Source organism: Entelurus aequoreus, linkage group LG20, assembly GCF_033978785.1.
Source record: "Entelurus aequoreus isolate RoL-2023_Sb linkage group LG20, RoL_Eaeq_v1.1, whole genome shotgun sequence".
In the NCBI taxonomy this organism is placed as follows: Eukaryota; Metazoa; Chordata; class Actinopteri; order Syngnathiformes; family Syngnathidae; genus Entelurus; species Entelurus aequoreus.
The window spans coordinates 5175441-5192132 of record NC_084750.1 but is presented as its reverse complement, the minus strand read 5'-3'; the positions used below and the strand labels follow the sequence as shown (position 1 = coordinate 5192132).

At 39.9% G+C, this 16692-nt stretch overlaps 1 protein-coding gene across 2 annotated transcripts in view; it reads right to left on the bottom strand.

Moving 5' to 3' along the window:
- The window catches only part of LOC133635872 (polypeptide N-acetylgalactosaminyltransferase 15-like), a 53798-nt gene extending 37402 nt beyond the window's left edge, over window positions 1-16396 (bottom strand). For both annotated transcript variants that reach the window (XM_062029280.1, XM_062029279.1), the window contains exons 1-2: window positions 15993-16396; window positions 15751-15917 (exon numbers count right to left, since the gene is read on the bottom strand). In XM_062029280.1, coding sequence (XP_061885264.1) covers window positions 15751-15917; window positions 15993-16348 — 523 coding nt within the window. In that variant the 5' untranslated portion in view covers window positions 16349-16396. The remainder of the gene's footprint in view (window positions 1-15750; window positions 15918-15992) is intronic.
- Between the last annotated feature and the right edge of the window lie 296 nt (window positions 16397-16692).

Here is a 16692-nt window from a genome sequence, read left to right as displayed (position 1 = left end):
TATGAATGTGTAGAGGAGATGGATGCATGAATGTGCAAAGATATAGATGGATGTGTAGAAGTGATGATGGAAGAATGAATGAATGAATGTGTAGAGGAGATGGATGCATGAATGTGCAAAGATATAGATGATGTGTAGAAGTGATGATGGACGAATGAATGAATGTGTAGAGGAGATGAATGCAAGAACCTGTAAAGATATAAATTAATGTGTAGAAGTGATGATGGATGAATGAATTAATGTGTACAGGAGATGGATGCATGAATGTACAAAGATATAAATGGATGTGTAGAAGTGATGATGGACGAGTGAATGAATGTGTAGAGGAGATGGATGCATGAATGTGCAAAGATATAGATGATGTGTAGAAGTGATGATGGACGAATGAATGAATGTGTAGAGGAGATGAATGCAAGAACCTGTAAAGATATAGATTAATGTGTAGAAGTGATGATGGAAGAATGAATGAATGAATGTGGAGAGGAGATGGATGCATGAATGTACAAAGATATAAATGGATGTGTAGAAGTGATGATGGACGAATAAGTGAATGTGTAGAGGAGATGGATGCATGAATGTGCAAAGATATAGATGGATGTGTAGAAGTGATGATGGACGAATATATGAATGTGTAGAGGAGATGGATGCATGAATGTGCAAAGATATAGATGGATGTGTAGAAGTGATGATGGACGAATGAATGAATGAATGTGGAGAGGAGATGGATGCGTGAATGTGCAAAGATATAGATGGATGTGTAGAAGTGATGATGGATGAATGAATTAATGTGTACAGGAGATGGATGCATGAATGTGCAAAGATATAGATGGATGTGTAGAAGTGATGATGGACGAATGAATTAATGTGTACAGGAGATGGATGCATGAATGTGCAAAGATATAGATGGATGTGTAGAAGTGATGATGGACGAATATATGAATGTGTAGAGGAGATGGATGCATGAATGTGCAAAGATATAGATGGATGTGTAGAAGTGATGATGGACGAATGAATGAATGAATGTGGAGAGGAGATGGATGCGTGAATGTACAAAGATATAAATGGATGTGTAGAAGTGATGATGGACGAATAAGTGAATGTGTAGAGGAGATGGATGCATGAATGTGCAAAGATATGGATGGATGTGTAGAAGTGATGATGGAAGAATGAATGAATGAATGTGTAGAGGAGATGGATGCATGAATGTGCAAAGATATAGATGGATGTGTAGAAGTGATGATGGAAGAATGAATGAATGAATGTGGAGAGGAGATGGATGCATGAATGTACAAAGATATAAATGGATGTGTAGAAGTGACGATGGACGAATAAGTGAATGTGTAGAGGAGATGGATGCATGAATGTGCAAAGATATAGATGGATGTGTAGAAGTGACGATGGACGAATATATATATGATTTAAACGTACATATTGTCAGTCTTGTTAATGGACAGTGCAAGAGAACAAATGCAATGTTAGCCTTCCTTCTAAAGCATAGATGTGAAGAATCTACTGTAAGTGACTCTTCACCACCCTTATCAGTGAGTCAGCATTTTACAAAAGTTCTGTTTATGTTCAAGATGGCGGCGCCCTGAGATTAGCAGCCTCTCGGCTGCTCTATTTGTTAGTAAAACTACCCTTTTAACCACTCTTTAAACTGAAAAAACAGGATGGAGAAGAACATTAGAGAAATAAACAAAACGCTGGAGAGTTTGGCGAGAGAAGTCCGCGAAATATCGACCAAACAAAACCAACTCGTGGACCTCTTAACCGAGGTGCAGGGGCTCAGGAAAAAGATTGAAGAGAGCTCCCTAACGATAAAAACACTACAAACAAAGGTGGACAGACTGGAGAAGTTCGAAAAGATAGTCCATGAACAGGAGAAAAGAGTCCAGGACCTGGAGCTTTTTACAAGGAAGGAAGATGTGATAATCAGCGGAATTGATGTGAAACCGAGGTCTTATGCTGCAGCTGCCGCGGCGGGGAACAATGGGGAACCCAGCGAGGAAGAACAGCTATCGCTGGAATCCCAGGTTGCTAACTTCCTGAACAGCATGAACATTAATTTCGACAAGAACAACATCTCAGCTTGTCACCTTCTTCCGAGAAAGGACCGAACGCTCAAACCCGCCATCATCATGAGGTTCGTGAATCGCAAACATAAAACGAACCTGCTAAGGCAGGGAAAGTTGCTCAAAGGAACCAACGTGTACATCAATGAACATCTCACATCAAAGAACGCCGAAATAGCCAAAGAGGCACGCATACTGCGAAAGGACGACAAGATCAAAGCTACGTGGACCAGAGATTGTAAGGTGCTCATTAAGTTGAATGGTGAAGCAGAGAAGGTGATCATGATACGCGAGTTAAAAGACCTCGACCCTTATAAATGACTATGTCTCCGTCTGTCTGGTTTGCCTGGGCTCAGTGGTGTGACTGTGAGCAGAAGAGGGGATTAGCACTGCTACTTTCAATCTCTCCCTTTTTACCATCTCCCAATATGTTGGTGTTTCTAGCATGGATCCTCTCTGAACAAGACGGTAGGCTAACTTTATTTTTTACAAAGCCCCATGGACACGAGCTGCACGAATGCTTTCACACTGGTTCCTCTGTGTCAATAACTTTTTTGAACGTTTTTTTAGTAGGCCTATGCGTTTTTTGCCAAGCTGAGTCACAGATTTTTGTGAACTGTTTTTGGGACACATTTCTCTCCACACCTCACTGGTGCGTGATCTGTCGGCCGTTTAACATACTGAGTCATGCAGGTCCGATGCTCTTTTCTGGACTGGAACATATTTTGTACTGGACGCTGGAACTGTTTTGGACTTGTTATTTTTACTCATTTATGCTGCTATTTTTGCGTTTGTGTGTCTGGAGTGAGTGTGTATATACCGGTATGAATGTGGCTGTGCTGTGTGAGTATGCGTGTGTAATGTGCACCGTGGAGTTATGCTCCTCGTATGGAAATATGAACACTAACGTCAATCTACACAGGAGATGTCATTCGGTGGTCGTGAGGGTGTGGAAGAATCCGATAGGGTATACCGTGGACGGTGCGGGATTGGGGACTTATGGGCATGGACATGGACACTGGATCCAAGTAATCAGGCTAAGGGGGGACCGCAGCCTGGGAAGGTATGAGTGGCACAACTACAGTACATCCATGTTAACCACCATGATGCCATCCTACAACCACAAATACTATGCCTATACTATATCAATCATTATATTTATATACTATACTATGACGTCATGCTATTTCTATATGACAACTATGATCATGTTTAGCTTTGGGAATATAACATCAGCATATTTATTATGTCATGAGTTTAGCATTGGGAATATAACATCAGCATATTTATTATGTCATGAGTATATTTATTATATTATGAGCATATCAATTATTCTATTACTGTGCACTGGCAATATAACATCAACCCATAATGGCTGAGACAACTGAAAATCATCCGTCAGGATCTGAATATATAGATTACAAATTGCATGACTTTGAATGTCAAGTTGACCCAGATAAACATCTGTTCAACTCAATTAATTCCTTGTGTGATTACTATACAGAGGAACAGCTTAATGATAGTGTTAGTCTAGACAATAACTTTTCTCTAATACACTTCAACTGTAGAAGCGCATATGCAAATTTTAATAAAATCAAAGAGTATCTGAGTAACTTGAAAAGTAAATTCAAAATAATAGCTCTGACAGAAACATGGATAGATGAGGAGAGAGGTATCGACTTCTCCATCGATAATTATGAGCTGCATCACAGTAATAGAATAAATAAAAGGGGAGGGGGCGTGGCCCTGCTTGTCCACCGTGACTTGAAATGCAAAGCAGTAGAACGTATGACGATGGTTATTGATGATTTGCTTGAATGTATAACTGTGGAGATTGAGATGGAAAGGAAGAGAAATGTCATCGTTACGTGTGTATATAGGGCACCGAGGTCCAGAGTAGATGAATTTAATGATAAACTTGAAGAAATACTGTGCCATCTAAATGAAAAGAAAACATATGTCATGTGTGGGGATCTAAATATTGATTTGCTGAGCGCTCCTAGAAATACATCAACAAGCGAATATCTAGAGATACTGTATAGTAAAGGATTATATCCGTTGATCACCAAACCAAGTCGAATAACAACAACGTGCGCCACACTGATTGATCATATCTTTATAAATGTTGTAGAAAAAAACAAAATCAAGAGTGGATTGGTAGTTAATGATATCAGCGACCATCTACCTGTATTTTTTACTTATGAGTGCCAAATCAATGAGGGGGACTGTCAAGTCAACAGGGAGAGAGAAGAAACAGCCCACAAATATGTAAGGAAAAGATTAAGAACCGAAGCGACAATTGACATGTTTAGAAGCGACCTTCTTGTAAGGGATTGGATGGAGGTATATGTAGGAGAGGTAAATGATGCATATGAAGCTTTTTTAAATATATATTTATCACTGTATGAAAAACATTGCCCAAATATGCTATATAAACAAAAGGACAATTACAGTGAAACTCCTTGGATCACAAGGGGACTACAGAATGCATGTAAAAAGAAAAATAGACTTTACAAGGTATTTTTAAAATCTAGGACAAATGCAGCAGAAATTAAATATAAGGTTTATAAAAACAGGTTGACAACAATAATGAGACAAGCCAAAAAAGACTATTATAGTAACTTGTTAGAAAAAAATAAAGCCAATATCAAAGGAACATGGAACATATTGAAAAAGGTGATGGGAAGCACACCGGGACCTATCAGCCCGCCAAACCACTTTGTAAAAGAAGAAAAGATAATAAAAAATATGGACGAAGTGGCAAATGAGTTTAACTCATTTTTTGTAAACGTAGGTCCAAAACTAGCAGAAAATATAGAAAAACATGATGATGGGTCATTTCAGAATGGGTTGGGAGGTGGAGGCAGAGTACTTAAGTCAATGTTTTTGGGAGAAGTCAGTGAAAATGAAATTATAACAATTGTAAATAAATTAAAGAACAAAACATCAACAGACGATGATGGGTTAGATATGATAATTGTAAAAAAGACAATTGACTGCATCATTGAGCCTCTCTGCTATATCTTCAATCTCTCTTTCAATACAGGGACCTTCCCAGATAGAATGAAGGTAGCAAAGGTTATTCCACTCTTTAAAGATGGGGATAAGCACATGTTTACTAATTACAGACCGGTATCACTTCTGTCCCAATTCTCTAAGGTGCTTGAAAAAATATTTGTACAAAAATTAGACCATTTTATTGAAAAAAACAAGTTGTTGAGCGAGAGCCAGTATGGATTTCGTTCAAACAGATCTACTGCCTCTGCTGTGATGAACATAATTGAGGACATAACAACAGCCACCGATAGTAAGAAATACACAGTAGGGGTGTTTATAGACCTTAAGAAAGCGTTTGACACAATCGATCACTCTATCCTTTTATCCAAATTACATTCATACGGTGTGAGAGGAATAGTTTTAGATTGGTTAAATAGCTACTTGAATAACAGACAACAATATGTACAATATGCTGCTAATACATCTGAAAATATGAGTATTAAGTGTGGAATTCCACAAGGGTCTGTTCTGGGACCGAAACTATTTATTTTATACATAAATGATATCTGTGATGTGTCAAAATTACTCAATTTTGTATTATTTGCTGACGATACCAACTTTTACAGCTCTGGACATGACTTAAATGAATTACTAAAGAGTATGGAACAGGAAATGGTCAAACTCAAAAAATGGTTTGACGTTAACAAATTATCATTGAATTTGAAAAAAACTAAGTTCATGATTTTTAGTAAGAGAAAAAAGCCTGAAAATATTGTACTGTCAATAGCTGGAACAAGCATTGAAAAAGTCTCTGAGATTAGATTTTTGGGAGTGATTTTAGATGATAATATTAGTTGGAAATCGCATATCTCACATGTTAGAAAAAAGATGGCTAAAAGCATATTTATATTAAATAAGGTAAAAGATGTATTAGATTATAAAGCAATGCGTACACTGTATTGTGCACTTGTACTGCCTTATATCAATTATTGTGTGGAAATATGGGGTAGTACATATAAGAGTAACACAAAGCCACTGTACCTCCTTCAGAAGAGAGCGATCAGAATCATACACAAAACAGGTTATAGAGAGCACACAAATGGATTATTTATTAGCTCAGGACTTTACAAATTTTATGAACTAGTTGAGCAGCAGACATTATTGGTTATGTTCAGGGCTAGTAGTCAAGAGCTACCAACAAATCTACAAAAAAATTTCACTTTAATAGAAAAAGAAGGAAGAAGGAAAGGGCACTTTAAGCATCAGCTTGCACGAACAACATCAAAACAAATGTGTACATCAGTGGTGGGAGTAAAACTCTGGAACTCTCTCCATAATGAAATAAAGCAATGTAAAAACACATTTCAATTAAAAAAAGTCTTTAAAAACAGAACTATGATGTTATATGAGCACTGACAAAAGGGACGCAAAGGGAAAAATAAGGGGAAAAAAATAAAAATAAAAAATAATAATAAACACACAAAAAAAAAAACAACGCTTACATTATCCTACATGACTGTAGGTATTGTATAGTCTAGCTTTCCTTTCATTTTTTTTTTTTTATTTTTTTTTTCTTTATCGACATGCACTATGGATCCTTGGTTGAATGATCACATTGTTCTTAGCTTTGTTTGGTTTGAATGATACCTTGTTATGATAGCCTTGTTCTATTCAGTTTTGTTTGGTTTGAATGATTACCTTATTCTTTTTCAGTTTGTTTGGTTTGGATGACTGCCTTGTTCTTTTTCAGTTTGTTTGGTTTGAGTGATTGCCTTATTTTTTCAGTTTTTGTTTTGTTTATTTATTTTTTGTTCAACTTATCTTGCTTGTTTATTCTTTTCATTGATTGTTTGTTCTATTAATTTCTATGAGTGTGTGCACTGGGTAGGGGTACAAACTTGTAGTTTTTAGGCAACAATAACTTTTCTTGTCAACTGGGTCATACATGTCCTGTAGCCTTTTTTACTACTCTAGAGTCTACGCCCCTGGTGGGTGGGTGCGTGTGGGTGTGGGTGCCTGTGTGTGCATATGTGATATATTGTTTTGTATTGATTTGTTGCATTGGATGTTCTAATGCACTACCGGCAAAGAGATACCAAGAAAATGTTTCTTTTGTGCGAAGGGGCAGGAAATATAAGATTTTCTTCATCCTGTTCCTTTTCGACATGGCTGTGTATTGAATGCAGTAAGGTATGTGAGATTGTTGAAATGTTGTTGAAATGTACACATCCAAGTACGAAATAAATAAATAATTGAATTGAATTGAATTGAAAAAAAAAAAATATGAATGTGTAGAGGAGATGAATGCATGAATGTGCAAAGATATAGATGGATGTGTAGAAGTGATGATGGAAGAATGAATGAATGAATGTGGAGAGGAGATGGATGCATGAATGTGCAAAGATAGACATGTAGAAGTGATGGTGGACAAATTAATGAACGTGTAGAGGAGATGAATGCATGAATGTGCAAAGATATGGATGGATGTGTAGAAGTGATGATGGAAGAATGAATGAATGAATGTGGAGAGGAGATGGATGCATGAATGTACAAAGATATAGATGGATGTGTAGAAGTGATGATGGAAGAATGAATGATGAATGTGGGAGAAGATCGATGCATGAATGTGCAAAGATAGACATGTAGAAGTGATGGTGGACAAATTAATGAACATGTAGAGGAGATGAATGCATGAACGTACAAAGATGTAGATTTATGTGTAGAAGTGATGATGGACGAATGAATGAAGGTGTAGAGGAGATGGATGCATGAATGTACAAAGATATAGATGGATGTGTAGAAGTGATGATGGACGACTGAATGACTGAATGAATGTGGAGAGGAGATGGATGCATGAATGTGCAAAGATAGACGTGTAGAAGTGATGGTGGACGAATTAATGAACGTGTAGAAAAGATGAATGCATGAACGTACAAAGATATAGATGATGTGTAGAAGTGATGATGGACGAATTAATGAATGTGTAGAAGAGATAAATGCATGAATGTGCAAAGATATAGATGGATGTGTAGAAGTGATGATGGACAAATGAATGAATGTGAAGAAGACAGGAATGCATGAACGTGAAAATATATAGATGATGTGTAGAAGTGATGATGGACGAATGAATGCATGTGGAGAGGAGATGGATGCATGAATGTCCAAAGGTATAGATAGATGTGTAGAAGTGATGATGGACAAATAAATGAATGTGTAGAGGAGATGGATGCATGAATGTGCAAAGATATAGATGGATGTGTAGAAGTGATGATGGACGAATGAATGAATGAATGTGGAGAGGAGATGGATACATGAATGTGCAAAGATAGACGTGTAGAAGTGATGGTGGACGAATGAATGAATGTGTAGAGGAGATGAATGCATGAATGTGCAAAGATATAGATGGATGTGTAGAAGTGATGATGGACGAATGAATGAATGTGAAGAAGACAGGAATGCATGAACGTGAAAATATATAGATGATGTGTAGAAGTGATGATGGACGAATGAATGAATGTGGAGAGGAGATGGATGCATGAATGTGCAAAGATATAGATGATGTGTAGAAGTGATGATGGACAAATGAATGAATGTGTAGAGGAGATGAATGCATGAACGTGTAAAGATATAGATTAATGTGTAGAAGTGGTGATGGACGAATGAATGAATGTGTAGAGGAGCTGGATGCATAAATGTGCAAAGATATAGATGGATGTGTAGAAGTGATGATGGAATGAATGAATGAATGAATGTGGAGAGGAGATGGATGCATGAATGTGCAAAGATAGACATGCAGAAGTGATGGTGGACAAATTAATGAACGTGTAGAGGAGATGAATGCATGAATGTGCAATGATATAGATGGATGTGTAGAAGTGATGATGGACGAATGAATGAATGTGGAGAAAAGATGGCTGCATGAATGTGCAAAGATAGACGTGTAGAAGTGATGGTGGACAAATTAATGAACGTGTAGAGGAGATGAATGCATGGTGGTACAAATGCATGAATGTGCAATGATATAGATGGATGTGTAGAAGTGATGATGGACGAATGAATGAATGTGAAGAAGACATGAATGCATGAACGTGAAAATATATAAATGATGTGTAGAAGTGATGATGGACGAATGAATGAATGTGGAGAGGAGATGGATGCATGAATGTGCAAAGATAGACATGCAGAAGTGATGGTGGACAAATTAATGAACGTGTAGAGGAGATGAATGCATGAATGTGCAATGATATAGATGGATGTGTAGAAGTGATGATGGACGAATGAATGAATGTGAAGAAGACATGAATGCATGAACGTGAAAATATATAGATGATGTGTAGAAGTGATGATGGACGAATGAATGAATGTGGAGAGGAGATGGATGCATGAATGTGCAAAGATAGACGTGTAGAAGTGATGGTGGACAAATTAATGAACGTGTAGAGGAGATGAATGCATGAACGTACAAAGATATAGATTTATGTGTAGAATTGATGATGGACGATTAAATGAATGTGTAGAGGAGATGAATGCATGAATGTGCAAAGATATAGATGGATGTGTAGAACAGATGATGGACGAATGAATGAATGAATGTCGAGAGGAGATGGATGCATGAATGTGCAAAGATACACGTGTAGAAGTGATGGTGGACCAATTAATGAACGTGTAGAGGAGATGAATGCATGAACGTACAAAGATATAGATTTATGTGTAGAAGTGATGATGGACGAATGAATGAAGGTGTAGAGGAGATGGATGCATGAATGTGCAGAGATATTGATGGATGTGTAGAAGTGATGATGGACGAATGAATGAATGTGGAGAGGAGATGGATGCATGAATGTGCAAAGATATTGATGGATGTGTAGAAGTGATGATGGACGAATGAATTAATGTGTAGAAGAGATGAATGCATGAACTTGAAAATATATAGATGATGTGTAGAAGTGATGATGGACGAATTAATGAATGTGTAGAGGAGATGGATGCATGAATGTGCAAAGGTATAGATGGATGTGTAGAAGTGATGATCGACGAATAAATGAATGTGTAGAGGAGATGGATGCATGAATGTGCAAAGATATAGATGGATGTGTAGAAGTGATGATGGACGAATGAATGAATGAATGTGTACATGAGATGGATGCATGAATGTGCAAAGATAGACGTGTAGAAGTGATGGTGGTCAAATTAATGAACGTGTAGAGGAGATGAATGCATGAACGTGTAAAGATATAGATGGATGTGTAGAAGTGATGATGGATGAATGAATGAATGTGTAGAAGAGATGAATGCATGAACATGCAAAGATATAGATGGATGTGTAGAAGTGATGATGGACGAATGAATGAATGTGGAGAGGAGATGGCTGCATGAATGTGCAAAGATATTGATGGATGTGTAGAAGTGATGATGGACGAATTAATGAATGTGAAGAACACATGAATGCATGAATGTGAAAATATAAAGATGATGTGTAGAAGTGATGATGGATGAATGAATGAATGTGGAGAGGAGATGGATGCATGAATGTGCAAAGGTATAGATGGACGTGTAGAAGTGATGATGGACGAATAAATGAATGTGTAAAGGAGATGGAAGCATGAATGTGCACAGATATAGATGGATGTGTAGAAGTGATGATGGAAAAATGAATGAATGAATGTGGAGAGGAGATGGATGCATGATTGTGCAAAGTTAGACGTGTAGAAGTGATGGTGGACAAATTAATGAACGTGTAGAGGAGATGAATGCATGAACATACAAAGATATAGATTTATGTGTAGAAGTGATGATGGACGAATGAATGAATGTGTAGAAGAGATGAATGCATGAACGTGCAAAGATATAGATGGATGTGTAGAAGTGATGATGGACGAATGAATGAATGTGTAGAAGAGATGAATGCATGAACGTGAAAATATATAGATGATGTGTAGAAGTGATGATGGACGTATGAATGAATGTGTAGAGGAGATGCATGCATGAATGTGCAAAGATATAGATGGATGCGTAGAAGTGATGATGGATGAATGAATAAATATTTAGAGATGACGGAAGCATTAAGGTGTAAAGATCTAGATTAATGTGTAGAGATGGATGGTTGGATGAATGAATGTGTAGAGGAGCTGGATACATGTGCAGCGTTCACAGATATGGATGTGTAGACGGGATGATGGTCAAATGAATGAATGAATGTGTAGAGGAGATGGATGCATGAACGGGCAAAGATATAGACGGATGTGTAGAAGTGATGATGGATAATTGAATGGATGTGTAAGTGACAGATGCATGAATGGATGTACACAGATATGGATGGGTGATGATGGATGGATGAATCAATGAATTATTTAGAGGTCATGGATGCATGGATGTGCAAAGATATGGATGGATGTGTAAAAGTGATGATAAGTGGATGAATGAATGTGTAGAGGTGATGATGGATGAATGCACTGCGTACAGATGTAGACGGATGGGATGATGGATAAATGAAAGAATATTTGGAGGTGATGAATGTGTAAAGATATAGATTATGTGCATAAGTGATGATGGGTGGATGAATGGATGCGTAGAGATGATGATGGATGAATGCACAGAGGCATACAGATATGGATGGATGTGATGATGGATGAATTAACTAATATTTAGAGGTAAAGGATGCATTGATGTGCAAAGATATAGGTGGATGTGTAGAAGTGATGATGAATGGATGAATTAATGTGTAGAGGTGATGATGGATGAATGCACTGCATACAGATGTAGACGGATAGGATGATGGATAAATGAATGAATATTTGGAGGTGATGAATGTGTAAAGATATAGATTACCGTATTTCCTTGAATTGGCGCCGGGAATATGGTATTCGCATGCCTAGAATTACAGCCGGGTCAAACTCGTTTCGCAAAATAATTAGCGCATGCTTGGCACTTCCGCCGGGTCAAACATGAGTCATTAAATGACTCCCGCCTCCTGGTGGTAGAGGGCGCTAGTGATCCTTCTTGCGACTGCTGGTACTGCAGAAGACCTGTGCTGCAGAAGAAGACAACAGCAGCAATAGTGCGCAGCCATTTATTTTACCATGGAGGATTACATATCTAAAATAAAACGGTTTTCTAAACTGGACTTTCAATCGAAGCAGGAGGTAATACTTAAAAGGAAGATCTCCATCGAGACAGAGAGACTTTTAAAACTGAAGGAAGAAGACTTCTATATCGATGCTTTTCTTCAAAAGGAGCTGGCATGGACTCATTTATACCTAAAGGTAAGACCATAATAACGTTTTTTTTATTAAAAGTGCTTTTCATGATAAGGTAAGCGCCAGAGTGAGAAGAGGTTTTAAAATAATTACCGCATGCATGGCAATCTCGCCTGCTTTTGGTAAACGCAGGGGTGAGAAGAGGTTTTAAATTAATTAGCGCCCCTGCGGCTATTCAAGGAAATACAGTATGTGCATAAGTGATGATGGGTGGATGAATGGATGCATAGAGATGATGATGGATGAATGCACAGAGGCATACAGATATGGATGGATGTGATGATGGATGAATGAACTAATATTTAGAGGTAAAGGATGCATGGATGTGCAAAGATGTAGGTGGATGTGTAGAAGTGATGAGTCGATAAATGGATGTGTAGGTGATGGATGGATGTAAAGGTGATGGTGGATGCGTAGGATGGATGGATGTCTAGATGTGATGATGGATTGATGAATTAATGTGTACAGGAGATAAATGGATGTAACAGTGATGGTGGATGGATGTGTAGAGGAGATGGATGGATGTAACAGTGATGGTGGATGATGCGGATGGATGTGTACAGGAGATGGATGGATGTTGCGGAAATGGATGGATGGATGTTGCGGTGATGGTGGATGATGCAGATGGATGTAACAGTGATGGTGGGTGATGTGGAGATGGATGGATGGATGTAACAGTAACGGTGGATGATGCAGATGGATGTAGAGGAGATGAATGTAACAGTGATGGTGTATAATGCGAACGGATGTGTACAGGAGATGGATGGATGTTGTGGTGATAGTGGATGATGCAAAGATTAATGGATGTAGAGGAGATGGATGTAACAGTGATGGTGGATGGTGCGGATGGATGTGTACATGAGATGGATGGATGTTGCAGTGATGGTGGATGATGCGGAGATGGGTGGATGGATGTAACAGTGATAGTGGATTATGTAGAGGGGATAGATGTATGTAACAGTAATGGTGGATGATGTAAAGGTGATGGATGGATGTAACAGTGATGGTGGATGATGTGGATGGATGTAGAGGAGATGGATTTAACAGTAATGGTGGATGATGTAGAGGAGATGGATGGATGTAACTGTGATGATGGATAATGCAAAGGAGATGGATGGATGTAACAGTGATGTGGATGATGTAGAGGAGATGGATGGATGTACCATTGATGGTGGATGATGCAGATGAGATGTTGGATGGATGTAGAGGAGATGGTGGATGTAACAGTGATGGTGGATGATGCAGAGGAGATGGATGGATGTAACGGTGATGGTGGATGATGTAGAGGTGATGGATGGATGTAACAGTGATGGTGGATGATGTGGATGGATGTAGAGGAGATGGATTTAACAGTGATGGTGGATGATGCAGAGGAGATGGATGGATGTAACAGTGATGGTGGATGATGCAGAGGAGATGGATGGATGTAACAGTGATAGTGGATTATGTAGAGGAAATGGATGTATGTAACGGTGATGGTGGATGATGTGGATGGATGTAGAGGAGATGGATGTAACAGTGATGGTGGATGATGCAGAGGTGATGGATGGATGTAACAGTGATGGTGGATGATGTGGATGGATGTAGAGGAGATGGATGTAACAGTGATGGTGGATGATGCAGAGGAGATGGATGGATGCAACAGTGATGGTGGATGATGCAGAGGAGATGGCTGGATGTAACAGTGATAGTGGATTATGTAGAGAAGATGGATGGATGTAACAGTGATGGTGGATGATGCAGATGAGATGTTGGATGTATGTAGAGGAGATGGTGAATGTAACAGTGATGGTGGATGATGCAGAGGAGATGGATGAATGTAACGGTGATGGTGGATGATATAGAGGCGATGGATGGATGTAACAGTGATGAAGTAAAGAAGATGGATGGATGTAACAGTGATGGTGGATGATGCAGAGGATATGGATGGATGTAATGGTGACGGTGGATGATATAGAGGCGATGGATGGATGGTGCAGAGGAGATGGATGGATGTAACAGTGATGGTGGATGATGCAGAGATGGATGGATGTAACAGTGATGGTGGATGATGCAGAGGAAATGGATGGATTTAACAGTGATGTTGGATGATGTAGAGAAGATGGATGGATGTAACAGTGTGGTGGATGATGCAGAGGAGATGGATGGATGTAACAGTGATGGTGGATGATGCAGAGATGGATGGATGTAACAGTGATGGTGGATGATGCAGAGGAGATGGATGGATGTAACAGTGTGGTGGATGATGCAGAGGAGATGGATGGATGTAACAGTGATGGTGGATGATGCAGAGATGGATGAATGTAACAGGGATGGTGGATGATGCAGAGGAGATGGATGAATGTAACAGTGATGGTGGGTGATGCAGAGGAGATGGATGAATGTAACAGTGATGGTGGATGACGTAGAGGAGATGGATGGATGTAACAGTGATGGTGGGTGATGCAGAGGAGATGGATGAATGTAACAGTCATGGTGGATGATGCAGAGGAGATGGATGAATGTAACAGTGATGGTGGATGATGCAGAGATGGATGGATGTAACAGTGATGGTGGATGATGCAGAGGAGATGGATGGATGTAACAGTGTGGTGGATGATGCAGAGGAGATGGATGGATGTAACAGTGATGGTGGATGATGCAGAGATGGATGGATGTAACAGTGATGGTGGATGATGCAGAGGAGATGGATGGATGTAACAGTGTGGTGGATGATGCAGAGGAGATGGATGGATGTAACAGTGATGGTGGATGATGCAGAGATGGATGAATGTAACAGTGATGGTGGATGATGCAGAGGAGATGGATGAATGTAACAGTCATGGTGGATGATGCAGAGGAGATGGATGAATGTAACAGTGATGGTGGATGATGCAGAGATGGATGGATGTAACAGTGATGGTGGATGATGCAGAGGAGATGGATGGATGTAACAGTGTGGTGGATGATGCAGAGGAGATGGATGGATGTAACAGTGATGGTGGATGATGCAGAGATGGATGGATGTAACAGTGATGGTGGATGATGCAGAGGAGATGGATGGATGTAACAGTGTGGTGGATGATGCAGAGGAGATGGATGGATGTAACAGTGATGGTGGATGATGCAGAGATGGATGAATGTAACAGTGATGGTGGATGATGCAGAGGAGATGGATGAATGTAACAGTGATGGTGGATGACGTAGAGGAGATGGATGGATGTAACAGTGATGGTGGGTGATGCAGAGGAGATGGATGAATGTAACAGTCATGGTGGATGATGCAGAGGAGATGGATGGATGTAACAGTGATGGTGGATGACGTAGAGGAGATGGATGGATATAACAGTGATGGTGGGTGATGCAGAGGAGATGGATGGATGATGCGGATGGATGTAAGAAAGAGAGCCATGCATGCATGCGTGTTTGCAGCGAAGCAGACATACCGTGAGTACTGAAGTCGTCCACTAGGAGGAGCTCCAACAAGAAGTCTTTGGGTGCTGTGTTGAGGACACTTTGCAAAGTGCGTAAAAGAGTTGGCCAAGCCTCGTCGTGGAAACAGATGACGACACTGGCAGAAGGCAGCGACTCACTGTACATATCCTCCAAACACCTGTCATGTACACATGGTCAAATATTATGTATCACATACCAACTACTCGACACGGCGTCAAAGTTGCGCACTCACTCGGGTGGTCGCACCTCCGGCAGAGACACGTCCTGGTCACGCAACATGACGCCCTGCTTCTTCGCTGCCTTGAGCACTTTGTAGCCCCACTTCTTCTCGCTGCCCTGCGTGGAGCCCACGAACAACAGCTGGTCCTCCTGAAGCGAGTTGATGGGGGCCGAGTCCGCCAGCAGCTCCAACGCTGCGTGGCGGAATTGAACCGTCAGGTGCGAGCCGCCCGGTGGCCCGGGGATGCGCCGCGGAGTCCCGCCGGCTTCCCGCCGAGTGCTGCCGTTAAAGAGGTCCGACAGCGCCCACACAAGCAGTCCCAGGAGCACCGAGCAGCAACACAACGTCCTCCTGCGGATGCTTCTCATGATGGCGGAGCAAGTTAGCGCAACTCTTCCAAAGCAGCACTTTGGATCCACTGGACGCCACAGGCAGGTTATCAACCCGACACACATATCGATCATGTCGATACCAAGTACCAGTATCGGCTTGATACTGGCGCGAGAACATCGATATTTCGGTTTTTTATTTTCCCAAATATTTGACTTGTTGATATTGCTACATTGTTGTATTCACTGTTTATTATTTGTAACAATTGTTTAGTTATGTTGCACTACTGACCTTGTTTAGCTCAAACAGTTTAATGGAATCAAACATAATTAGGGAATCATTTCCTTTGTTGATATTGTGACGTTGCCTTTTATGGGATTTC